The sequence below is a fragment of the Sander vitreus genome, chromosome 4 (assembly GCF_031162955.1).
Source record: "Sander vitreus isolate 19-12246 chromosome 4, sanVit1, whole genome shotgun sequence".
Lineage (NCBI taxonomy): Eukaryota > Metazoa > Chordata > Actinopteri > Perciformes > Percidae > Sander > Sander vitreus.
The window spans coordinates 37,305,103-37,332,602 of NC_135858.1; the positions used below are offsets into that span (position 1 = coordinate 37,305,103).

At 43.1% G+C, this 27,500-nt stretch overlaps 1 protein-coding gene across 1 annotated transcript in view; it reads right to left on the reverse strand.

The window, feature by feature from the left end:
• rnf123 (ring finger protein 123) overlaps window positions 1-27,500 on the reverse strand; it is a 35,146-nt gene that overhangs the window by 4,337 nt on the left and 3,309 nt on the right. Inside the window, exons 4-27 of the mRNA XM_078247344.1 lie at window positions 22,121-22,200; window positions 19,758-19,855; window positions 19,479-19,533; window positions 19,290-19,375; window positions 19,038-19,124; window positions 18,874-18,941; window positions 17,811-17,936; window positions 17,563-17,677; window positions 16,572-16,676; window positions 13,873-13,998; window positions 12,365-12,457; window positions 11,429-11,502; window positions 11,058-11,175; window positions 10,364-10,463; window positions 8,702-8,763; window positions 8,475-8,546; window positions 7,950-8,070; window positions 7,592-7,693; window positions 6,244-6,344; window positions 5,888-6,080; window positions 5,146-5,291; window positions 4,426-4,509; window positions 2,661-2,768; window positions 1,595-1,772 (exon numbers count right to left, since the gene is read on the reverse strand). Of these exons, the coding sequence (XP_078103470.1) occupies window positions 1,595-1,772; window positions 2,661-2,768; window positions 4,426-4,509; window positions 5,146-5,291; window positions 5,888-6,080; window positions 6,244-6,344; window positions 7,592-7,693; window positions 7,950-8,070; window positions 8,475-8,546; window positions 8,702-8,763; window positions 10,364-10,463; window positions 11,058-11,175; window positions 11,429-11,502; window positions 12,365-12,457; window positions 13,873-13,998; window positions 16,572-16,676; window positions 17,563-17,677; window positions 17,811-17,936; window positions 18,874-18,941; window positions 19,038-19,124; window positions 19,290-19,375; window positions 19,479-19,533; window positions 19,758-19,855; window positions 22,121-22,200 (2,498 nt within the window). The remainder of the gene's footprint in view (window positions 1-1,594; window positions 1,773-2,660; window positions 2,769-4,425; window positions 4,510-5,145; window positions 5,292-5,887; window positions 6,081-6,243; window positions 6,345-7,591; window positions 7,694-7,949; window positions 8,071-8,474; window positions 8,547-8,701; window positions 8,764-10,363; window positions 10,464-11,057; window positions 11,176-11,428; window positions 11,503-12,364; window positions 12,458-13,872; window positions 13,999-16,571; window positions 16,677-17,562; window positions 17,678-17,810; window positions 17,937-18,873; window positions 18,942-19,037; window positions 19,125-19,289; window positions 19,376-19,478; window positions 19,534-19,757; window positions 19,856-22,120; window positions 22,201-27,500) is intronic.

A 27,500-nucleotide genomic window follows, 5' to 3' on the forward strand; every position in this document is an offset into this window, starting at 1 on the left:
CGACGTTATGGGCACACTTGATCAAGCTAACGTTAGTTAGAATATCAATTCTCAAAATGAAAAGGTCCAAACTGGTGCACAGGGACGAAAACGAAGAAAAGAGGAGGAGGAGAAAGCCCAGTATAAAAGGTATGTATTGTATGTTTTGTGTGACTGTTAATGGTTGACCTTTCATTGCTGGTAGAAGCTAGCTAGTAAGCTTGCTTGGTAAATGGAGCTAGCTAGCCTGATCAAAACTTATTCAAGAATGTTTGACAGATGACCAATATTTGGAAGCACGTTCTCACGTGTCGCCATTTCTCCAAGCAGTATCACTAGTGATAAACATACAGAATAAGTTGAACAGACTGACACAAGTTGACACATAGCTTCAAGTTAATTTTAACTATGTCACACATAGGATTCTTTGGATAAACACTTTGGATGTGGGCTATCGTTTACATAGCTTAATCCACAAGCTGTCTTTCACAAGCAACAGAATCATTTTTAAAAAAGGAAAATAAAAACCTAGTGTTAGCCTTGTTAGCCAAACTGCTTTAAGGAGTAGCCTAGCTAGTGTTTTCTTCTCTTTTTTCATTTAACATTAGCCTAGCCTTCCAGCTAGGTAAACATTCAAAGTAATCAGAGAAAACATAGTGATGGTGCTATGAGGTGGAAAGCTGTGGCATGCTTGGGAGTCGTCAGGCTATTGAAAGATTTTGCTGACAAATTCTATTCTATTCTATCTTAACGTAGAATCTGCTACGTATGCATTCCACATAATATACTGCCTGGATTGTATTGTGTGTGTGTGTGTGTGTGTGTGTGTGTGTGTGTGTGTGTGTGTGTGTGTGTGTGTGTGTGTGTATGTATGTATATATATATATATAAATATATATATATATATATATATATATATATAAATGCGTGCGTTTCTGTGTCGATAAATCCTGTGAGCTCCTCACAGTTGTTGTTAATGAGACGTCCTGAGTAATGTTGAGAGTGCAACTTGAAAAAAGTGAAAAAGTATCTTGGAAACCGGAAAACATAATTCATCCGCAGATAAACACCAGGAAGAGTTGTTGACGGTAAAATGGATTAACAGGCAGAAAGGAAACAGCTGGAGTTTTTAAACAATATTTCTATTAAAAATACTAAGTGTTGTACTTTGTTTTGTTCTTCAAGTACATTTTTGTCTTATGTTTATATAAACAGGTATATCATGATGGTTTGTGACATTGTTTTCTTTTTGACGCTGCCTTTTTTAAGTAATTGTTGCATTTCTTACACTGCACAGTCACTTTTATTAGCGTAAATGTTAGACCCGTCTCATTCTAGTTTAGCTCTTTTATACTCTCTTTAACAATTGTTTGTAACTGCTCTTTAATGTTTTATGTAGTTGCTGAAATGTGATATATAAACAAAGCTGCCTAGCTTTGTATAAAAAGTTCATGTTCCAGATTTAAATCTGATCAGAAATAAAGATGAGCTTTAATCAAAAACTGTGTAACGTGTGAGCTGTGGCAGTTGACTGCAGGTAGTCATTCCCATGTCTATCCCCCGGCCGTGATTGGTTCCTTGGTGGATGTAACGTGATTGGTTCTGGTGTGTTTACCTGGCAGCTCCTCCATGCTGTTTGCAGGGCTGAAGTAGTTTTTCAGAGCGCTGTATGCGTTCATCGCAACGTTGAGGTAAAACTCCGGAGCGAAGGCGAACAGAGAGCCGGTGCTGTCGGCATGTTCAATGGTCCGAATACAGACACACAGCAGCCAGTACACATCCAGCATCTTCTCCTGGAGACACAGACAGAGACAGACAGACAGTTAGAGAGACAGACAGACACACAGCAGCCAGTACACATCCAGCATCTTCTCCTGGAGACACAGACAGAGACAGACAGACAGAAAGTTAGAGAGACAGACAGACACACAGCAGCCAGTACACATCCAGCATCTTCTCCTGGAGACACAGACAGAGACAGACAGACAGAAAGTTAGAGAGACAGACAGACACACAGCAGCCAGTACACATCCAGCATCTTCTCCTGGAGACACAGACAGAGACAGACAGACAGTTAGAGAGACAGACAGACACACAGCAGCCAGTACACATCCAGCATCTTCTCCTGGAGACACAGACAGAGACAGACAGACAGTTAGAGAGACAGACAGACAGTACACATCCAGCATCTTCTCCTGAAGAGACAGAGAAAGACACAGGTTAGAGAGAGAGAGAGAGGTTAGAGACAGACAGAGAGACAGACAGACAGACAGACAGACAGACAGTCTGCGTTCTAACCTCTGGTGGATTTGTGAGGACTATGGTTAACTGCTCCTCAGGTCTCTGCAGGGTAAATCCAGACAGCTAGCTAGACTATCTGTCCAATCTGAGTTTTCTGTTGCACGACTAAAACTACTTTTGTACGTCCACATGTTCCACCAAAACAAGTTCCTTCCTGAGACTATTTAGCAGAGGCACTGTGGCTCCGTCTGGAGCTTAGCACCGCCCACGATGATTGTGATTGGTTTAAAGAAATGCCAATAAACCAGAGCACGTTTTACTCCCATCCAGGAATGCTGTGTGGACTAGACAGACCTTCCTTTGCAGCGCTGTGGAGGAAGGTCTGGACATGAGAGACTATTATATACACGATATATATTTCTACATGATGAACGGATCACCTTGGAGTAGATGGTGGCGTTGATCCAGGCCAGTCTCCTGCTGAGATGGTTCAGTTTCTCTGCAAACACCTTCTGGCTTTTCTGCAGCTCGTCCAGGATGTCTGCTCTCTGAGGAAACAGGAAGCAGGAAGCAGTTAGTACTTTTTCCTAACCCTCCGGTTGTCCTCGGGTCAAATTTGACCCATTTTCAAAAAGTTTCTGTATCAGAAATTTGGGTTTCTTTCAACCAAATTTTCGAAAGAAATAACGTGGATGGCTCCCTACAACGCTCTTCACAAGTTTTATTCAATTTCATAGCATTTGAAATTTTATTTATAAAAGAACATTGAAAAAAGTGACAAAAATGTTGGGCCAAGCTTCAAAAACGTGGGGAAAAAAACCCACCAAAAACGTCAAAAGGTGCAGAAAAAAAACATTGGGGAAAAAGTGACAAAAACATCGGTGGAAAAGCAACAAAAGTGTTGAAAAAGACGACCAAAACTTTGAAAAAAAGTTTACATTTTGACCCAGAAAAACAAAGTTGCAGGTCGACGGGAAGCCCACACACCAAGGGTTCAGTAAAGGATCTGAACACTGCTGTGTGGGGTCTGTGGTTAAGTTAAAAACCTTCCTCTGTTTGTTGGCTGTGTGGCTGTGTGGGCAGTTATCAAGTCAAACAGGATTTAGTTTGTTGGTGTTGCAGATAATTGGTCGAGCTGTCGGCCTGTTGTGTCGTCTCATTAGCTTCACACAGGAAGTGTCACCAGCGGACCCAAATGACCAACCAGCTGTGTGTTTAATGGTCTGATCCTCTCAGCTGACTTGTAGTCCTTATATTGTTGGCTAGTTTACTTTAGAATCAAACATCAGATTTATAAACTACATGTGTTTAGTGGTCAGGAATCTTAATGTGTAAAGTAACTAGTAACTAAAGTAACTAGTAACTAAAGCTGGAACAGATGAATGTAGCGGAGTAACTAAAGTAACTAGTAACTAAAGCTGGAACAGATGAATGTAGCGGAGTAACTAAAGTAACTAGTAACTAAAGCTGTAACAGATGAATGTAGCGGAGTAACTAAAGTAACTAGTAACTACAGCTGGAACAGATGAATGTAGCGGAGTAACTAAAGTAACTAGTAACTACAGCTGGAACAGATGAATGTAGCGGAGTAACTAAAGTAACTAGTAACTACAGCTGGAACAGATGAATGTAGCGGAGTAACTACAGTAACTAGTAACTAAAGCTGGAACAGATGAATGTAGCGGAGTAACTACAGTAACTAGTAACTAAAGCTGGAACAGATGAATGTAGCGGAGTAACTAAAGTAACTAGTAACTACAGCTGGAACAGATGAATGTAGCGGAGTAACTAAAGTAACTAGTAACTAAAGCTGGAACAGATGAATGTAGAGGAGTAACTAGAGTAACTGGTAACTAAAGCTGGAACAGATGAATGTAGTGGAGTAACTAAAGTAACTAGTAACTAAAGCTGTCAGATGAATGTAGCGGAGTAACTAAAGTAACTAGTAACTAAAGCTGGAACAGATGAATGTAGCGGAGTAACTAAAGTAACTAGTAACTAAAGCTGTCAGATGAATGTAGTGGAGTAAAAAGTACAATATTTCTCTCTGAAATGTAGCGGAGTAGAAGTAGAAAGTGGCATGAAAAGAAAAGACACAAGTAAAGTACAAGTACCTCAACCTTTGGACTGAAGTATAGTACTGGACTAGATGTACTTAGTAACATTCTACCGCTGAAAATGAAGAGGAAGTTGGCCGGGTCTTACCCGTGGGGGACAGCGAGCGATCTTCTCCTCGGTGTCCTTCAGAGCGATGGCGTATTCGTGGACATCGTCTGCAACCACCACCATCTGGGAGGAGAATGTTGTGTTAAGTTTGTTGGGTGAGGTTTTTACAGGCTGATTATTTAGCTTCATGGCGGTGACACGGCGTGTTCTGCAAATATATAACACAAGGTTATACAAGCAGAAACCAGGGGAACAACGGAGTTTCACTCCAAAAACTGTCAAAAAACGCATCAAAAAAGAGTTGGAAAAGCATCTGGAAAAGCTTCCAAAAAGGTGTAAATAAAACTTCAGAAAAAGTGTTGAAAAAAATATTGAAACCGCAAAAAAAGCATTTAAAAAAACCAAAAGCATCAACAACAAAAAAAACAGAAACTGTTCACTCAACCCAGAGAGTCAAAAAGTGTCTCCAAGAGTCCCGACCAACCAACCAATCTAAATATGAGGCCAGAGGAGACTTTTAGCATCAATAACAAACACCTGTCTGTCTGTCTGTCTGTCTGTGTCTGTCTGTCCCCAGCGTGGCTTTCTGACGCCATGGGAGTGAGAATGAGTTGGTAAATGAAACCCTTTGAAAAGGATTTTATTTAAATCCAAGAGAAGATTGTGATCTTTGATCTGATTTCTGCTCTTCAGTCCCAGCCACTCTGAGCTTTCCAGGATCTTCTCTCCTGTGTTGTGTTGGTAAATGTATAAACAGACCTTTCCCAGCTGCTGATGGACGCTCAGGTTGTACATCATCACGATGCCGTCAACGATCTCCAGCAAAGACTTGTCTGCCATTGGCTGCTCGGGCTCCTCCAGTGGTCGCCCCAGCAACAGGCCATCGTTACCATGGCTACCCTCGACTTCAGTGTGGAGGGACACAGGAAAATGGACAGGACAAGGATGTCAAAAAAGGAGTAAAAACATTAAAAAAACACACTTAACCTTTGTGTTGTCTTCCCATCCACCACGAAAAAAAAAACTTTTGTTGTTTAAGTTGTTTTTTTCAAAGTCTTTTTTTCTTTTGGTCACTTTTTTCAACATTTTTATGCTTTTTTCCTGACGTTTTTTTTTTACTTTTTCAATGTTTTGGGCACTTTATGATGTTTTTGGCGCTTTTTCTAAAGTTTGTAGGTCTTCTTTCATTGGTTTTGTTGCTTTTCTTAACGTTTGTCGACGTTTGTGTTTTGATGTCCCATATTTTCTGTTATAAAAAAACTTTGAAAACAGGGCAAATTTGACCCGAAGACAACATGATGGTTAAATGTTGAAAAAAAGAAAAGCACTTCTTCTTTTCATCGACGGTCTACAGATTAGCAGAATGAAAATTACCAATAATTGTGAATGGATGGTATTCATATATTGCTTATACTCTGACTTTTTTGACATACTATACTATGACTATTTATGACTCCTAGGATCTGACAGTAGAAATGAATTGATGCATTCAGGGACTCACTGTCGTCCTCGGTGCGGTGCTCCACGGCGAGTGTGCGGACCTTGACTTTCTCCGGTTGGGTGGGGGGGCGGCGGGGGGTCATGAGGCTGACGGCGGCCGTGCTCAGGAAGCGGTTTGCTCGGCCCAGAGTCGGAGAACTCAGCCAGCTCGGCCGCGCCAAGGCTCCGCCCATCGCCACCGCGCCAAACGGCCGCTGGACACAAAACACGGGCACACATTTAAATCATCATAAACACAAATATCTGTCAAATCAGGAGCTACTAAACATCTGCTGTTTAATCAGAAATATTCACTGGACATGTGGACATGACTGTTAGAAGCAATAAAGCTTGACTTTGACTTGATAAAACAGAAACCTGAGCAGCGCCGCTCTCCTCGTCTTCGTCCAGGTCGTCCATCGAAGCGTTCTGGATCTCCGCCGGGTCGATGATGATGTTCGCTTTACTCGCCAAGTCATCTGGTAGATAAACACATGGAGAGAAAAATATGCATCACGTTACAACAACAGTTCACTGTCATCCCGACACACACGTGGAGATACCGACCGTAGAACCTCTCAAAAACTGGAACTACAAGTTGCAGCGACGCACGCCGCTCGCCCGTGGCTTGGTAGTGTTGCATTTCCCCCCCCCCGACTCATTTCCTGGTTCTCCTTCTCCATAAACAATGTGAAATCAAGGAGAGGGTTAACTTTTCCTGCTACAGATTTCACACACACACACACACACACACACACACACACACACACACACACACATTAGTTAGCAAACAGCTCAGGGAAAAGGGGTCTCATAGAACAGTGAGCATGTTTACATGCACAACAATATTCCACTATTTCATATTTGATTTGGATTCCGATCATGTAAACAGCATATTCGTTTGGATATTCTGAATAAAACTTGTTTCTGAATTCAGCATTTTCTCATAAAGACGTGTGTGATATGTCAGTATTATTCAGGTTTGAACATGTACATTTGGATGGGACAGCACTGCGCGGCGTCCAATTACACGTTAACAACGGATGACATCATGAAGCAGCACGTGTAAATGGCTGGCATCAAACCTGATTACTTACAGAGACACACACATACACTGATCAGAGGGTGGGGGAGCGGGAAAAAAAACGTTTCAACATCGAAAAAACATTTTCATTTTAGTCGCTTTTTTCCAACGAATTTGACGTTTTTGTCCCATTTTTTGGACGTTTTCCTGCTGGAAACTAGACAGACTGCAGCTTTACTTGGGCTTCACTTTTCCAACCCGGAAGTTTCTTCTTATTTTGAGCAGTTGGTTTGAAGTGTTAAACAGCTGGAAGGAAGCTAGTGCAGAACAGACTTGTTGTGAAGTCCTCAGCGGTAAACTTCCTCACTGACGGACTCGTGACGAAGCGGCCTTCCTCTCAGTGACGCTGACAAACAGCTGATTTCCTCCAAGCTCAGCAGTGACCGATTCCTCTGGCTCTGAGTGACAGCGTATCGCTTCTACAGAGAGTCTGCTGAGCCAATATCGATCCACATCACACACATGCTGACACGCAGAGCAAGAGCAGCAGAACTTCTGCACAGAAACCTTTCTACACACACACACACACACACCTTTCTAGTACTGGTGATAGATTGAAGTAATCTGTCTTTATGTCAGCAGATTCCCCAATAATAAATAGCACTGGGACATGTCTACCTCTGTGAATAAAGACGGACCAACCTTTAAGTGTTTTCTTCAGGTGGGACAGCAGCCCCCCCAGTCTCTGCAGGTCAAAGTAGTCCACCTTCCCGTTGTAGAAGAGCTGGGGAGGGACGTACGCCTCTGGAGACGGAGACAAAGAAGCACAGAGGATTAGGAACACACACACACACACACACACACAGAGACACTGAGAATAATAATCTGAGCACAGTGGCAAAAATAACACTTTTAGTGGATTTAGATTGAAGGTGTGCAATAGTCCATTAACTTTAAATGGCTTAATACTGGACCAATGTCAAAGATTGTTGTTCCCATCAGTCACTTAGACAAAGATACGAGTGGAACTGCTGTACGATGGGAGTGGAAGTTGCTGTACCTTCACTGCTGACACTGCTCGGACTCTTCCGGCTGCCGTCATCCCAGCTCGCCCTCACCGCCGTGATGAGGCGGTGCAGGAAGCACACCATGTACTCAGGGGGACACAGGGCTGTGGGGTGCTGCGCACACACACACAGACACAGACACACAATCAAGTCTGTTATGTAAACTGATAAATCAGTTGAAACGTTGTCAGTAGCTAACGGTTATAAACGACATGCTAACGTGCTGACAGATTCTGTGTCTTAAAACAGATCAGTGATGCTGGCAATGATAGGAGGCAATTCAGCCTTGTGTGCTCTGTGATGTAATAAACATAAGAGAGAGAGACAGACACAAAGAGAGAGAGAGAGAGACAGAGACAGATAGAGAGAGACAGATAGAGAGAGACAGAGAGACAGACAGACAGAGAGACAGACAGACAGACAGACAGACAGACAGAGAGACCGAGAGAGAGAGAGAGAGACAGAGAGAGAGAGAGAGAGAGAGAGAGAGAGAGACAGAGACAGATATAAATTCTTACCCCTCTGTTGCTGGCATTTTCTTGGAGGAACTTCCTGAACTTATTGAGGAAAATGTAACGCGAGGCTTCTCCCTGAGAGACATGAATCAAACATCAAGTCTCAGACATTTACTCACACATGGTTGATTGGCTCTGCTTCATAATCCAGTCTTACACATAGACAATATAAAGTACTTCATATACTGTATTATACAGTCTTATGTATAGACAATATAAAGTGTACGTACCGTAGTTTTGTCCTTGTTGTTGAGCAGCAACTTGAGGATCTGAACCTGCAACTCTTCCACCACTGAGAGGAGAACAGACAAGAGATAATAGCTCCAGGTAACAATAATCTGTTACAGTAAAGTACTTATACCACACAGCATCAATAAAAGCACCAAAGACATTAATATAACCTCAAAAGTGCAAAGTGTAAAAAAAAAATCATAAAACACCAATAAATGTTAAACTGATAAAAAGCATAAAAAGTATCAAAAAATGTGTCAAAAAAGCATCAAGCATCAAGAAAGAATAATGTGTAAACATACATACAACATTACAACAGAGACACTGGGGAGAGTTTTAGGATCTCTGCTGTGTGTAATCAAGTGAATAAAGACTACGGTGGCCCTGAAGTGCAAATCACAACAGCAAATAGAAAAACGCAACAGCAAATCATAAAACGCAACGGCAAATAGGAAAACACGACGGCAAATAGGAAAACACGACAGCAAATAGGAAAACACGACAGCAAATAGGAAAACACGACAGCAAATAGGAAAACACGACGGCAAATAGGAAAACACGACAGCAAATATGAAAACACAACGGCATTAACTTCTACCTGAAAAGGTAGGGCCTATCTAGCAGAGGACGGAGCCTCCTGATTGGAAAGACGGACTGTCTGTCTTTTAACAGGAAGGAGAGGTGAAAAACACAGAAAAGCGCCTACTTTTAACAGAGAGACAGTCCGTCTGTCCAATCAGGAGGCTCCGTCCTCTGCTAGATAGGCCCTACCTTTTCCGGTAGAAGTTAATACCGTTTTGTTTTCCTATTTGCTGTCGTGTTTTCATGTTTGCTGTTGTGTTTTCCTATTTGCTGTTGTGTTTTCCTATTTGCCGTCGTGTTTTCCTATTTGCCGTCGTGTTTTCCTATTTGCCGTCGTGTTTTCCTATTTGCCGTCGTGTTTTCCCATTTGCCGTTGTGTTTTATGATTTGCTGTTGCGTTTTTGTATTTGCTGTTGTGATTTACACTTCAGGGCCACCATAAAGACGGTTAAGGGCCATCCACACCAAGAACCATTACTATAAATATATATTTTTAAATATCGTTCTAACTCCACAACTATAACGACAACGACAGATATCGTTGGGATAATTTTCAGAGAGATTTGATGAACGATAGAGACACTGACAGCCAATCAGAATCCATATGAGTTTACAACATGGCACGGAGGAGAGAGACACTGACAGATAATAACATCCAGAACACAAGATTCACTGTGAGTGAATCTTGTGTTCTGGATGTTATTATCATGTTATTATCATACGGTCAGTGTTTCTGATCCCCGGCTCTACTGTATATAGCGCCGTGTGCCAGCAGTTGCCTGGAAAAGGCAACGGGTTCCGGGCCCCAGGGACCGGCAGTAGACATTTTTGGTTCCTAAAAATGTAGTTGAATCCACGAATCTAGGCTACAGGATATAACTACAGACATTCCTATAATCTTACGTCCCAGCGCCTGCTGTATATTATGTATTATTATCAGCTGGAGCGTGCAGTGCGTGCGTGTCTGGCGCCACACTTTACAGAATGTTATGGTTCAGCAGTGTGGATGCTCACAGCGTTCTAGTTCTGGTTCTGGTTCTTGGTGTGGATGGGCCTTTAGAGTAAGAATAAAGTGAGACCTTCTATCCTCTTCTTTAGTCTCTGGCAGCCTCTCTCGTACGCTCTCCGTCTCAGACGCTCATCTGCACTTTCATCTTTAGGCTCTCGCTCGTCTTTCCCCTGACAAATATAATAAAGAGAAAGAAAAAGACTTGTTATTGTTCAGCAAGTCTGGCATGGCCAGTTCTACCTCCACAGCGCTGCGGAGGAAGGTCTGGCTAGTCCACAGATGCATTGTGGGATAGGAGAAAAACAGGCTCTGGTTTGTAAGGCATTTCTTTAATCTAATTTTGTTGGAACATGTACGTAGAGAGGCGAGTGTGTCTCGCTTGGAGGATGTTTCCAGAATCTAGCGGAGTTTAGAACGCCAACACAAAGAAAGAGGAAGGTGACGGTCATCTGGCCAAACAGTACCCTAAATGAAACTACCTCCTTATAATAATCATATTAGGAATTATTATTATTTTCTTAAAATATTACAACTTTTTGCATCAAAATAATCCAACTTTCTTCTCAAATATTCCAACTTTTTTTTTTAAATAAATATATGTGTGTCTTTTTTCTTAAAATATCCCAACTTTAGGCTTGTTAATAAATCTGAATGTTCTCTAGTGTACATACGTTTCCTTGTTTGTTTTTCAACAGGGCCTGAGGTGAGTGAGTGTTACCTCCCTATAATAATAATATTAATAATTATTATTAAATTATTGTTACCTCCTTGTCGAAGTGTGTGGGCCACCAGGTGGTGGGGATCAGTTCCTCGAGCCCCGCCTCCTTCACCCTCAGAGGAGTCTTGATGTAAAAAAACACCACGGAGCGCAGAACGTCAAACGTGGACCGCCACCGTTAAGGACAACACTGTTGATATCTTTCTACTCTTTAAAACGTCATTTATGGTCCAGTGGAGGCTCCACGCACAACTTTCTCCGTAGCCGACATTAGTGGCCTGAAGTTCATACCTGTGCTGTGTGTGTGTGTGTGTGTGTGTGTATTTTTTAAATCATAAAACATTGTATAACTAGTAATAATAATTAGAAAATGATGTAATAGTTGTTCCAGGCTCATCAGTGACAACAGAAGGATATAAGACGTTGTTGAGCAGGTACTTCCTGGACTTCTCGTGGTGCAGGATGGCCGTGGTCAGACGCAGGTAGTGGATCTGAAACAGAAACCAGAGCCGTGAAAACATCCAACAAAAAAAGATCCACATGTGGAGTTTACATTCATTTTCTCCAATTGCATGTTTGAGCTATCACATTTACTTTAGCAAACAAGAAATAGGCTGTAACCCTACAGGACTAATGTTCAGCAGCAGTTAGTAACAAGCTGTAATGTTACCCTACAGGACAGATGTTCAGCAGCAGTTAGTAACAAGCTGTAATGTTACCCTACAGGACTAATGTTCAGCAGCAGTTAGTAACAAGCTGTAATGTTACCCTACAGGACTAATGTTCAGCAGCAGTTAGTAACAAGCTGTAATGTTACCCTACAGGACTAATGTTCAGCAGCAGTTAGTAACAAGCTGTAATGTTACCCTACAGGACTAATGTTCAGCAGCAGTTAGAGTCACTAAAAGTTCTGTTGTTGCTGCTGACAGACTCAGATTATTATTCTGAGTGTCTGACAACATTATGGGATGGATCTCTACAGAGATAGACCTTTTAGTTAAAGAGTAAGATCCTTTTAGTTTAACATGAAACAGCCCCAAAATCACCATCACCCAACCCACCAGACTCCATGTAAATAATCAGGACTTTTATCATCGTAAAACACACTTCATTCAAAGTGGACAGAAACTAAATCAAACTATTATAAGCCGTCTTGGTTCATCTTTCCACTGTTCCAACAATCACCACTCTGGTTTGGTTGAAATAAACCCTTAATTCACCCATTTACATGTGGAAATATGCTGGCTCTATACACGCTAAAAGTCCTGATTATTAACATGGAGTCTGGTGGGTTTGGTGATGGTGATTTAATTCCCTTCATTTACATAAACTGACTGACTGACTGACTGATACCTGGAAGCCGAGGTCGGGGATGATGGGAGAGAAGCGGTACGCTCTCAGCAGAGACATCATCAGCTGCTTCAGACACTCGTTCACTTCATAATCCTGCAGAGAGACAGACAGACCCACAGAGAGAGAGACAGACAGACAGACAGAAAATTAATAGACACAGTGATACCATAGACATTTCGACGGAGACCAGTGAAGGCCAGTGAAGTCTCTTTCCCGGTGCTGGCTGAGCGTTACTGAGCAGCCTCCAACTGAGCTTGAAGACGTAGATGTGACGTGAGCAACCTGTCTGAAAGTTGGAAGTCTTCTGGTAGCTGTGCCAAGAGAAATCTCAATCATTCCCAATCTAGCAGAGACTCAGGGCCATATGTACGTACCTTTGTGAATGTAGCGTTATCAGCGCCATGGCCAACCCACAGAAAGCGCACGCTGTGATACTTCAGCTTACGTCGTATTTACCAAACCTGCAGTTCATCAGGTAATCAGCACCTTTCTCCGCCCACTATACCTTAAAGTGCGCTGTAGCAAAGTGTTAAGTACTGTTGCTATGATACGGCTGAGTGCAGACTGTGATGTTCCCACTGCTGATGCTAGGACTGTTTGAAATGATCCTGATGCCAATATTTGTAATGTAGCGAGGAGTTTAACAGCTGCTGGAATGGAATGTGAACGCTGAGTCGGAGATATGATGTCATCTTTGATTTCTTCCAGTATCTGTAATATTGCATGGATGCTTAATCTGTAACGCTTAATGATTTCGTGTTCACTCAACTGAAAAAGTGTGACCTTTGTGGCAAAAATCCTTTCAGCTCATCTCCTTGGCCTATGTCTTCGTCTTGCTCAGATTACTGCTGCCATTTCACCAGGAGGCATATGCCAGGAAACCCACTTCCTGGTTTACACGCAAAATAGAGGCGTGCTGTCACGGGAGGTTTTTGTAGATACCGCGGAACACATTAGGCGCACTTTGAGCTTCCCCTCCCATCTCTTTATGGGAAACTCCCACTTTTCCCTGGACCCTCCTGTGAATGCATATGCATGACACAGAAAAGCACAATTTGCCATTTTCAGTTCCCGCGACAGGCAGTCTGCGCTTTTACCTCAGTGCGGCCTGTTTGTACATACCTCGCCATGCTTATACGTGCACGTGACTATACGGTAATTTCTCTACTGTACGACAGAAAGTCGCGTGGTTATGACACAATCGTTTTTTTATAAAAACATCTGCTACAGAGCCATGGTAATGGAGCCTTTTATACATTGTCGTGTTTCTTTAGAAATAAACAATGTGGCTCCATAGGAGGTACGCTTTCCGGATGCTCACTTACCCCCTGGATGTAACCTGATGCGCCAAAAACCATTTAAGAAGCAGAAAACATTTCCACAAAGAAAAGCTTTCCATGGCGTTCTTTGAAGTACTCTCCAGCGTCTTAGAGCCATTGTTGTGTCACGTGTGTGTGTGTGTGTGTGTGTGTGTGTGTGTGTGTGTGTGTGTGTGTGTGTGTGTGTACCTCCATGAGCAGCCAGAACAGATCCAGCAGCTGCTGTATGAGCGGGTGTTCATCTACTGACCCCCCTCCCTCCAGGATCCCCAACAGGAAGTTCATCAGCACGTCCTCCACCAGGTACACTTTACACTGGAAAAAAAAAAAATACACACAACCAGATACACTTTACACTGGAAAACACACACACTCTACACTGTAAAAAACTGAGACTTTACACTGTAAAAACCACCACACACAGAGGTAGGTAATAAAGACACTCATTTACTGTGGAGAAGCTTCCTCCAGCATTAAGTCGCTGAATCTCCTGACCTCTAGAAAAAGAATCCCTCAGCCGACCGGAACTAAACAACTGAGTAACAGAGTAAATGAGATTGTTTTATGTTACAGCTGTTTTGAAGTCATTGCCTGTTATTGGTATTTTCAGCCAGGGGCGTTTCTAGGACTTGAGTAGATTTGGGCCTTAGCCCGGACCCATCTAAATACACTGAATGCAAAACGGTGATTGGCTTGCCCAGCTTGTTAATAGCCAGCGTATGTTCATTTTAGCTTCCATTTTGTAGACGTTAGTTGGATGGCACCAACATTTGGTCTAATCATAACTGGCCTGGCAACCAAAAGGCCAGGTTTTTGTTTCCAGATCTGATTTCCTGCATTCTGGTGAATTTTTATGCACCTATTTCTGCCTTTTTCTGAATCAATATGCTGGAAATATCTTTATATAAAGGGAAACCGATTACAATCCAATATAATTCATTCCAAATATAAAAACATAATGGGATATATTGCAGTAAGGCTCTCAGGCATTCTGTATTGCTTTCAACTATTTCTTCTCCTTTGGATCGACTTGTCTAATTGTATCTGAGTCAGCACACATGTAGCCTAGCATCAGTTACTCCTCCCTCCTCTTTGGCATCTTTTGTTGAGGAAGTAACCTCCTTAATGTGCATATGACAATTATTCACCTCAATGATACATTATTCATTTAAATGTATTAACAAACCCCTGGACTGTAATATTTCAGATGTCCAAAAATGTGTGCACATTCAAAATATAACTCATCCCATCTGTTCTCTGAGATTTGGAGGAGTCGTGATATTTTGAGAAAAATAAAGTTATAATAGACTATTACAAGAATAAAGTCACTATATTTCAGAAAATAATCTACCTGCACCATAGCCTGCTGTGCATTACGTGATAGCTCTGCTGATACGGTAGATCTCAGACCTTCTGACAGACTCAGAGCCCCGTTTGGGTCTCTGGTCTCTGAATGAGACGGTTTAGGGAAGTGTCTGAACGCTGCTCTACATCGGGGGTGGGAAACCAAAACTACAGTAGAAATACACGGAGCACAAACGGGACACATCTGCAGCAGCAGGTCGACAGCATCCATAAACCTGAAGCTGCACAGACCAGGGAAGGCGCGCTGCTCGTCTCTATTCTTAGTGAGAGTGGACGCTAAGCGACACACAGGTCTGCTTCAGAGCTCCGTGTGTTTGAGCCGTAGACTGGAAACGTCATGTCACAGGAACTCATTTTTGCCGATTCAAGTCCAGCTACATGTCACAATTCGGGGCTACACTCAAAACATTTGGGGCTGAAGCCCCGGCAAAATCAGCTGACACCGCCTCTGTTTTCAGCTCATCCCAGAGTCCCTGAGAGATCTGTTCCCTCCTGTGTTTTTCTAGTTTCAACCACCAGATGGTGACAGAGTTTTTAAAATGTATGCTCTTTGCTCTTTATTTTTTATTTATATCTTTATTTATTCTTTATTTTTAACTTAATACATACTGTGTACATATACTTATATTGTTTATACCTATACTGATATTGTTTAATATTCCATCTAAAGAATGTGTGACGTGCACCAACAACACCAAAACAAATTCCTTGTACGTGTTAAAAAACATACTTGGCAATAAAACCCTTTCTGATTCTGATTCTGAAAATCTAAAAACATTGTGACTTAACAGTGTGTGCTGCCTGTTTAATACCTTAATCAACAGACATCTTTCTGATGTTATCATCACAAACTGTAGAGTCACTGACGTTACTGCAGGAACCAAACTGTACCTGATGACGCTTTTAAAACGGTGAGTTTGAGACCTGAACAACTATACTGCGTCTGTCCTTTAACCATGTTCATCACTGCTTTACTCTGAGGCCACAAGAAAACAAACAATACGGAAACATAATAACTCCTTTTGCATAAATATACGTTTGCACCATAAATTGATGTAGAAAAGGCACAAATTGTTTGTTCACCAGAATGCACAAAATGAAATGTTTGACGCCTAACATTTTATGGGGCCTAACCCTAACCAGACCCCCCCTTCAATGTTGAAACCAAAGCTACACCCTAGCTTTCATGTATCACACTTTTGTAACAGTACTTACCCTGGCACTATTAGGCTCCTTAATGCTCAGGCACCTTGCAGAGTAAACCTGGACTAAATGCACCTTATTCAAATACACTTTATAGACTGCACCAGACACTTCATGGGAAGTTGCAACAGCACAAGGTCTTTACAGCTTTTTACCGGTTTAAATGATTGTCTTTTATGTACTGTATGTTCCTGTGTATGTATTGTCTTTTTTTAACCTGATTGGGACCATGACAAATTCCAATCAACTGTGTTGACATGGCAATAAAGTATTGAACTTGAACACACAACTACAAGAGCAGAAAAAGAAAGTTGTGTTACCATGAGTGGAGCGAAGTGGTTGAATATGTGAGCCAGAGTGATGAGGACAGTCGGTTCTCCGTGAAGTCTCCACGCTGCACAGTCCTTCTCCACCAACCGCTCGTCCTGCAGGAGGACGAAACAAACACCTCCTGTCTGAATGCTCCTTCACATGGGACACAAACATGAAAACACAACACAAACACCAGTCTGAGGCTACATCTCCACTGCTACATTTTGGTTTAAAATGGAATATCTTCTGCTACGTTTCCCCCCTCTCATTCCCCCTGCTCTGGTGTTCCCTCCTCTCATTCCTCCTGCTCTGGTGTTTCCTCCTCTCATTCCTCCTGCTCTGGTGTTTCCTCCTCTCATTCCCCCTGCTCTGGTGTTTCCCCCTCTCATTCCTCCTGCTCTGGTGTTTCCCCCTCTCATTCCCCCTGCTCTGGTGTTTCCCCCTCTCATTCCCCCTGCTCTGGTGTTCCCCCTCTCATTCCCCCCTGCTCTGGCTGTTTCTCCCTCTCATTCCCCCTGCTCTGGAGTTTCCCCCCCTCTCATTCCCCCCTGCTCTGGTGTTTCCCCCTCTCATTCCCCCTGCTCTGGTGTTTCCCCCTCTCATTCCCCCCTGCTCTGGTGTTTCCCCCCTCTCATTCCCCCTGCTCTGGCGTTTCCCCCTCTCATTCCCCCTGCTCTGGTGTTTCCTCCTCTCATTCCCCCTGCTCTGGTGTTCCCCCCTCTCATTCCCCCTGCTCTGGTGTTTCCCGAGCCCCTGAACCGGAGACATTTGGAAACCCTTCTGACCCGTTTTGGTTCTGAATCTGCTGGGTTGTGTTTCAGTCTCAACGTCTCCAATCAGAGACCTTTGGCAACACCGACACTGACGCCAACGTTTCTCCTCCTGATTGGGTCTTATTGGTCACGATGCATGCTGAAAAATACTCCCCGCCTATTCTGAGCCAGGAAAAACGCTGCGCTCTCATCCTCCGTTACAAACCTCTGCAGCAACTGTTCCTACCTGAGCATCGATGGCGGTGGAGAGGACGTTCTTCATGTAGCCCAGCAGTTTTTGAGCCTTCATCAGGTCTGCAGTGGGGGGGTTCTGGAGGGGCACATAGCCGTCGACAGGGTACGTGATCACACTCGGGTTAAAGACAAACGCCCCACAGGTAAACAGGTCAGAGACAAACACTCCACAGGTAAACAGGTCAGAGACAAACACTCCACAGGTAAACCTGTGTGTCTGCTGTGAGCTGTAAAGGATATCTGAGCGGTCTGCTGCCAAAGTTGAAAGCCACAGACTCTTTAAAGGAAAGGCTGATGGCGGGAAAGTAAGCGACACCCGGACCCATCTTAATGTTGGTGAACGCTGTTCCCAGAGACTGGCCGTTCCTGAGAAGACACAGAGGACAATACAATACACGTCTGAGAAACGTCTCCCTGGAAGATGGAAACCTTATCCATATATAAGTACAGTGTTTTCCCTATCTTTGAGGAAGACTTAGAGGAGTGTATTTGGCAGAGGGGTTTAGGCGTCCTTTCTCAAGCAAATGTGAAGTTTTTCACTTGACTAAATGCAATTTCCCTAAACATTTTGTGTCTCTTTGTAGTCGTGTTATGTCTCTTTTATTTTGGGTCTCTGTGGTCATTTGGCGTCTCTTTGTAGTCGGTTTGTGTCTCACTTTGGACCGTTATTATCACAATATCTGTCTCTAAAACACTGGAAAAGCAGATAATACATAAATAACAATTAAAAAGGTCAAAGACTTAACTTAAAGCAAAAGAAGTCCAACTACAATCATTCGATCTGAGAAAACTCTTTTTACATTCATTTGGCTTAGGTGCTGCACCTAAACCATAAGGCTGTTTTATGCTTCTGTGTCAACTGGCGTCGTGACCTTTTTCGGAGTTCTGCGTCGGGGTTTAACGTGTTTCTTTGCATCGCGGTTTATTTGCAAAGCTGATGTCAGTGAACTAGCATGTTGCTGCTCCCCACAGTAGGCTGCTGGAAACACCCACTATCAACACACAGGACCAGTTGACCAATCACAGTCCTTGCGGTCTAACTTTGCGTCGCGTCGCCTCGTCTCTATGTGTGTGTGTGTGTGTGTGTGTGTGTGTGTGTGTGTGTGTGTGTGTGTGTGTGTGTTGAATATTCAGTTGAAACAGATCCGTGATGGTGTTTTACCGTCGTTGTTCTCCGTGAAGTTTACGCAAAGAGATGTAATGTAGCGTTTAATGTGGAGTGAGCACTGCGCCGGACTCTGTTTAAAGTAACTTTGTGGATCAGCCAGGCTGAAGGTAAGACAGCGCATGGAGATGTACTCACAGACAGAAGGTGATGGTTCCTTCGTCCAGGTCAATCAGACAGCTGACGATGTCTCCAGCTGCCCACGACTGATACATGATTGGACAGACAAACCTCCGTCAGCACAGAGACGAAACAAAATCCAACCAATATGTCTCAGCTTTAAATTCTGTATCGATGTTCACCTTTCCGTAGTTCGTGGTCGTCACGTTCCACTTCCTCACTCTGTTTCCATCGTAAGCGTACGAGTCTGGCGTATCGCCGACACCCTCCTGAGAAAACACACACACCACTGTTTTAGGTTGTACTCAGCTACTGAAATGTAAAATATGTTTATTACAGATTACCTGAAATGTCAACAGATTATGACAACTAGTGTGTGTGTGTGTGTGTGTGTGTGTGTGTGTGTGTGTGTGTGTGTGTGTGTGTGTGAGCACCTCCTGGTTGAAGCGACAGTTGAGAGTGCACCAGCCGATCTGCATCAGACCCTGAGAGGAGATCAGAACCTCGTAGGCCCATTTCCCTGCAGACACAAAACCAGAAGAAAGAATACATGTTTGGTGTTTGACGTTAAGTGATCCTTCCTCTCTTATTATTGGTTATTGGCTGTTTGTGATGTACTGTACCTTTATAAACACATGTGGTGGCCCTGATGGAGCTGAAGTTGCTGTGGCCGATGACCTAAAACAAGAAACAAGAGAGAAGGCGGGTGTTATTGCCGTGGTTACAAGTTGTACACAGTGGTACAGACACATCTGGACTGAAGTTTATGATACAATGTTTTGGAGGTGTTTTAAGACACCCTTCCTGTGAGAGGAAACATTCACATGAACTCTGCAGCGCCTGAGATCAGCCAGCAGCTTTGTCTTTACAAATACAATAACATATTTAATACGTTGTCTTACCCCGAGCAGATCATCATCTACGAACAGAAGTCCTTCGAATCCGCTGGTGTGATCGAGGACGACGGGCTGAGGACCCAGACGGCCTTCAACAGCCTGATCTAAAGAAACACAGATTCAAACTGCATTAAAAAGGTACAATATGTAGATATAGAATATAGTAACATAATAACATCCCGTCTGCTTCTGTGTACGTTACACTTAGACGTTAGTATCTATCTTTTAAGTAGTGGTGTGCGATACTGCAATATTTGGCATCATCAAATTGCTAAATCTGAATGAATTAAGTGTTTTTTGTGATTTTCCCTTTGGATTATTAATAAGTTAAAACCCAGGACATAGTTTTCATATGCTTGTATACATTGGTTGTGTCTCTTACAGCCTTTTTACAAATTATACAGCTTGCCGTTGTTTCATTTTTGGCCTAAAAATCTAGCCACACAGTGCTCCTCTTCTCCCTGCCATTCTTCTGCTCCATCTCTGTCCTGCATGTAGAAAATAACGTTGTTGTGTGTGTGTGCTGCTGGCCGCCACCGGGCCTGGCTGCTTGCTCGTTTGTTTGCCTGGCGCCGCTGAGTCACGTGACAGTACAACATCAAATCACAAGAGGGGGAGGAGGAGGAGGAGCAAAGTGTGTATATATATATATATATATATATATATATATATATATATATATATATATATACACATACATACATACATACACACACATACACACAAGCTGGTCATATAATTAGAATATCATGAAAAAGTTTCAGTAAATTTATTTCAGTAATTCCATTCAAAAAGTGAAACTTGTATAATGTATACATTCATTCCACACAGACTGATATATTTCAAGTGTTTATTTCTTTTACTTTTGATGATTAGAACTAACAACTAATGAAAACCCCAAATTCAGTATCTCAGAAAATTAGAATATTGTGACAAGGTTCAATATTGAAGACACCTGGTGCCACTCTAACCAGCTGATTAACTCAAAACACCTGCAAAGGCCTTTAAATGGTCTCTCAGTCTAGTTCTGTAGGCTACACAATCATGGGGAAGACTGCTGACTGGACAGCTGTCCAAAAGACGACCATTGACACCTTGGACAAGGAGGGCAAGACACAAAAGGTCATTGCTAAAGAGGCTGGCTGTTCACAGGGCTCTGTGTCCAAGCACTTTAATAGAGAGGCGAAGGAAAGGAAAAGATGTGGTAGAAAAAAGTGTACAAGCAATAGGGATAACCGCACCCTGGAGAGGATGGTGAAACAAAACCCATTCAAAAATGTGGGGGAGATTCACAAAGAGTGGACTGCAGCTGGAGTCAGAGCTTCAAGAACCACCACGCACAGACGTATGCAAGACCTGGGTTTCAGCTGTCCCATTCCTTGTGTCAAGTCACTCCTGAACAAGACACAGCGTCAGAAGTGTCTCGCCTGAGCTAAAGACAAAAAGGACTGGACTGCTGCTGAGTGGTCCAAAGTTATGTTCTCTGATGAAAGTTAGCTTAGAGCCACTTAGAAAGTTAGCATTTCCTTTGGAAATCAAGGTCCCAGAGTCTGGATGAAGAGAGGAGAGGCACAGAATCCACGTTGCTTGAAGTCCAGTGTGACAGTTTCCACAGTCAGTGATGGTGTTGGTCCACTGTGTTTTCTGAGGTCCAGGGTCAACGCAGCCGTCTACCAGGAAGTTTTAGAGCACTTCATGCTTCCTGCTGCTGACCAACTTTATGGAGATGCAGATTTCATTTTCCAACAGGACTTGGCACCTGCACACAGTGCCAAAGCTACCAGTACCTGGTTTAAGGACCATGGTATCCCTGTTCTTAATTGGCCAGCAAACTCGCCTGACCTTAACCCTATAGAAAATCGATGGGGTATTGTGAAGAGGATGATGCGATGCTCCAGACCCAACAATGCAGAAGAGCTGAAGGCCACTATCAGAGCAACCTGGGCTCTCCTAACACCTGAGCAGTGCCACAGACTGATCGACTCCATGCCACGCCGCATTGCTGCAGTCATTCAGGCAAAAGGAGCCCCAACTAAGTATTGAGTGCTGTACATGCTCATACTTTTCATGTTCATACTTTTCAGTTGGCCAACATTTCTAAAAATCCTTTTTTTGTATTGGTCTTAAGTAATAATCTAATTTTCTGAGATACTGAATTTGGGATTTTCATTAGTTGTCAGTTCTAATCATCAAAAGTAAAAGAAACAAACACTTGAAATATATCAGTCTGTGTGGAATGAATGTATACATTAAACAAGTTTCACTTTTTGAACGGAATTACTGAAATAAATCAACTTTTTCATGGGGTGTGTGTCTGTCTGTCCGTCCCTGATAATAACACAGTGAGCAGGTGGCGACTTTAACTTTACCTCGGATGTCCTCAGCGGGTTCTCCCTCAGATAGAAGTCTCTCCAGGTGAGCACCGAGATCCTGGAAACCAAGAGGCTTCCTGTACAACAGGAAGAGGAACACATGCATCATTAGGATCCCTACAGAAAGAGCCCTGAAATCACCATCACCAAACCCACCAGACTCCATGTAAATAATCAGTACTTTTATCATCGTAAAACACACTTCATTGAAAGTGGACAGAAACTAAATCGAACTATCAAAAGCCGTCTTGGTTCATCTTTCCACTGTTCCAACAATCACCACTCTGGTGTGGTTGAAATAAACCCTTAATTCACCCATTTACATGTGGAGATATGCTGGCTCTATACACGCTAAAAGTCCTGATTATTTACATGGAGTCTGGTGGAGATATGCTGGCTCTATACACGCTAAAAGTCCTGATTATTTACATGGAGTCTGGTGGAGATATGCTGGCTCTATACACGCTAAAAGTCCTGATTATTTACATGGAGTCTGGTGGGTTTGGTGATGGTGATTTCGGGGCTGTTTCATGTTAAACTAAAAGGATCTTCCTCTTTAACTAAAAGGTCTATCTCTGTAGGGATCCATCCCATAATGTTGTCAGACACTTAGAATAATAATCTGAGTCTGTCCGCAACAACAGAACTTTTAGTGGACTCTAACTGCTGCTGAACATTAGTCCTGTAGGGTTACAAAAAAGCTGGAAAATATACACCGCACCCATGACGCTACGACAGCACCCCCCCCCCCCTACTTTCTGAAGAGTTTTGTGCAAAGAAATGGAGAAATTGAGTCCTACATGATATGTGCAAAACTGCAAGGTTAAGCGCCTATACTTTGCATTGTTGTAGTATCAACAGGTATTAGGGCATTTAGCATTTACATTACTGTTAATCAGTCATCACTTGATTACACATTTCATTACCTTGTTATAATATAAATAATGTGCCACATGAAGAGACAGTGCAGCATATGACAGTAGCAACAGCTGAGAAGATTTGGGTCTGTGGTGACCAGGTCCACCATACACAAACTTCCTTCTCCCATTCTCTCTCCTTACTACCACACCCACACAGCCCTGGCACTGTAGCCACACCAGCCCACATTACCACGCCCATGCAGCCCCACCTACGGAAATTTAAACATTTAATGTAACTGGCAAACAATGCTTTCTACTTTTTAAAGAGCACACGTTTATAACAAATTTGTATTTATGCCGTTTGTATGCTGTTACTATCATTCTCTACAGTATGTAGTATGTATGTTGTCACTGTCTGTTCGATTGTCCGTGTTTCTCTCTGTTTACATGGACACCGTACATATTGTCTGTCTGGTTCTCCATCTTTCCATCCGTTTTAACTCTAACTCTGCAATTTAAAGGGATACTTCACAGATTTAGCATTAAGCTTTGTATCAGCAGAAACCTAGTAGTATTTTTGAATGACCGTGCTTCCCTCCCTCATGTCCCCCTGACAGGAGAGATTTCTGTATTGTGGGTCTGGAAAATTTGTTACCAATGACGCAAAAATTGTCGTTTTACGTCATCGGTATACATTTTTCCAGAGGCAAAGGACTACAGCCAGTACTTCCGCATAGCCCATAGGTGGTTGGACGTCGTCTTTTTACGGAAATTGCCAAGGTAAAAACGAGTGTCAGCCATCTTGAATCATCGCTTAGCTTCTCAGCAGAAACAGATTTATTCATCCCGAAGGACATTTTAGAACAACAATTATGTGCATACAAACTACCGCACACATGTACCACCGGGATACATTGCTAGCCGGTAAGGGGACATCCTCAGCGGTGTGCGGAAAGTGGGACGAGGGTAGGAGTTGGAGCTAGGTGGAAGCTAACGATAGCCAGCCACCTGTGCCAGGCTTTGCCTGCTACGGAGACCAGCACAGCCTCAGTAGCGGCTCTGTCACCGGGTAAGACTAGCTAGCTAGTGGAGGTGGGCTTTTTTAACACGGACTGTTGCAGAAATGGGGTGCTTGTATCCAACCAACTGCTGGTGGAGTTTGTGACCGTTAGATGCCGACCGTTCTACATTACACGCAAATTTACGGCTCTGTTTACAGCCTACCAAGCGCTAATGCTAGTATGTGTTAGCTGAACTTTACAGAGCATAGTGCTAATGTGTGTGCACTAAATGTATCCTGTTTCGTATGTCGTTTTTATATATTTGAATTGTTGCCACGGTGAGCCACAATTTGAGCCACGGTGAAACATTGTTTCGTGTATATGGTTGAAATGACAATAAAACACAGTTGAGTAGTTGATCGTCTCACTGTCTGTCTGTCTGTCTGTCTGTCTGTATAACGATAGGCGTGGCTTGGGAGTGGACTCATAGTGCGTTCCATTATTCTCAACGAACCGACTCGGACCTCGGATATGACGTCACTTCCACACTTCAAGCATTCTGGTATGTTTTGCGCATCCGAGTTGGAGAAAAAACATGGACGCCTAGAACGTGTTGCCTAACAATTTTCTCCCCTTTTGTCATACCTACAACTGGCCTAAACCTAAAACCCACAGAGTTAAGCTAGATAGATAGCACTCTCCTAACATAACTTTAAAGTATATTCCTAACATAACTTTAAAGGATATTCTTTCTAAGTAGAGCAGAGCAGCATGATCACCGGGAGGGTCCCGTACAGCCTGAACCCTGCAAACAGAGATCCTGTTTGAAGGTGACGTGCTTGATTTTGACTGAACGTCCCAATTTAAGTAACCTCTGAGTGGGTCGTAGTAAATTAAGTACCGTAAGTTTAAGATTAGGTGTTGGTCATTCTCAACACCTTTCTACCCCCCCACACGTATCAACTCTGGACTCTGTGCTGCTGCCAGCCTGTGTAACGTATGTTACTCACCATCGATCAACTGTTAGCTTCAGCTAGCTAACGTTAGCGGTCAACCTCCCGACTAGCTAGTGATCTAGCGAGGATTAGCCCTTCAGACCACAGTGGACTTCAATGGACTCTCCATCCAAACTCCCAACTGGACTTTCATCTGCCACAACTGCCGGACTCTTTCAAATACATGCATTCCCTGTCTCCGCCGATCACTTGGTAGAGTTGGTCAGCTGTCAGCTTACGCCAGCTAGCTTTCGTTAGCTTCCACCGACTGACGGCTCGCCCAGCACATCTTTTCGCTGTAGAGCTCTTTTAGCCATGTTTCCCGGCTCAACACTAAGTTAGTGTGGGCCACTACCTCTCTGCACTGCCGAAAATGGTGCTCCTAAAATATTCCTCACTGCAACTTCTCAACGTCATCTGCTACGTCGCTTCATTGCCAACATAAAATAAAAATATTGTCCCGTTGTCGGCTTCAGCTAAGAAGATAGTTCACCCCCACACGTCCAAAATTCTTATTCAAATAACCTTCCGCAACGATTGCAGGCTCTTTGGTGGAGCTCTGCTTTGAATGAATATGAAGACATGAGTCAGAGGCACAAAAAACGTTGACAGCAGTGACCGGTCATTATGTTTACCCATAGAGCTCAACAGCCCCGCCCCTCCTCTGAGAGACCTTGGGTTCCGGAAGTAAATTTCCCATTCATTTCTCCCATTGACGTCTGGAAAAATCCGTATATAAAGAGTTTTAGACCGTGCCTTAGGCTAACCAGGTGGTACGTGACTCATAAGCATACAACGTATCATTTCGAGTAAAAAAAACGAACGGAAAATACCAAAAAAGTCAAAGGTACAAGACTGTGTACATATCGTCATCTCAGAGCGAAGGAACTACTCCTCCCATAAATCACCGCGCACCACTGAATAAAGGAAGCTGCGTTAGTTTAGCTAACAGCTATGAGGCTAACCGCTAGCTGAGACAGCATGTAATAACTTTAAAAGACCCTCAAAATAAAACCTGAAAATAACCGTTAACATATATATATCGGCTGTTACGTCAGCTGTAGACGGCTTTACCCAGTGTTAAGTTTGAGTTAACGTTATTTTAGACTGAATCAAGCTGTCAGCTAGCGGTTAGCCCAATTAGCTGTACGTTAGCTTCCCGGGAGAGGCTAACGTCAGAAGCGTGGAACAGATCGTGATTCGTGCAGTGTCGTAAATCATCGTGACGGATCGTACAGGCAGCAGAGATCGGGTACTGACACCCCCAGCATGAGTTCCACCAATCAGAGGCATCACTGTGGGATTGTGGGTAATGAAGTACTTATCCAAGACATCGCGAATAAAAGACATTTATCTCAAAACAAGGGTAGTGCCCCATGATTTGTGGCGTCTATATGAGCACATATAATCGCTGAGTCATGTCGTAGCTGGTTTTAAGTCTACCATCGACGGTTACCTTTTTATGGCTTATACTCCTTTTGTCAATGGAGAAATTGCATTGTATTTTTACTTCCGGACCCGCTGTGGGCTGGACTGCTGAGCTCTATACCCCCGACCCGTGCCTTACGACTCAAGCGGATTTGCATGATTTACAAGAGCTTCATTTTCAGGTCGGAAAAGCCGGATTTCCGGAATTATCCGGAAGAATCACACCCCTGATTACAGCTTGGATCTTGTTTAATACTGGACCAGTTTCAAAGATTGTTGTTCCATCAGACACTTAAGGCTGATTTATGCTTCAGCGTAGAATCGACAGTGTACCCCCGCAGACTCCTCTGCGTCGCTGTGAACCCCCCTCCGAGCCCTCCGCCGTAGCTCGACATGCACCTCAATTTGTAACTTAGACTGCAAGGACTGTGATTGGTCAACTGGTCCTGTGTGTTGATAGTGGGTGTTTCCAGCAGCCTACTGTGGGGAGCAGCAACATGCTAGTTCACTGACATCAGCTTTGTAAATAAACTCAGACATATTGTGGTTACAATGACGGGGTTCTCCGTTTGTAAAGTGTCTATATGTCAGTAATGTTTTGAAATTAGCACTTCGCCAGCAAGCGGTACTTTCGTGGACAGTTGTAAACATAAACTGGCTGGCAGACACCTCACAAATAATCTCAGACTTATTTTCTGGTTACAGTAACTAGGTCAATGGTGTGGTCAGTGTCTATTTCTCAATACTTTTTTACAAAACCTAAGCAAGAAAAGGCCAAACAAATAAGATTAATATTTTAGCTCGACAGTCTATGGGGTTTGCCATTCTGAGTACCGTTTTCAGTGGTGAGCGACACAGGCGACACCCCCTAGCGTTGCAAAGCAACCCCGACGCAGGACTCTTTAGACACCAACACATGGAAAAATAGGGTGCAGGTTACAGAGTTACCCTTTAATATCTATTTATTATTTTTTTTAAAACAATGAATCAAATCCATACTTCTTGGGTACACTAGTGCATGAGACATGAACATGTAACAGGTGTTAAGAGGACTTAAATCTGGATCTGGGAAAACAGAACCTGATCTGGACAT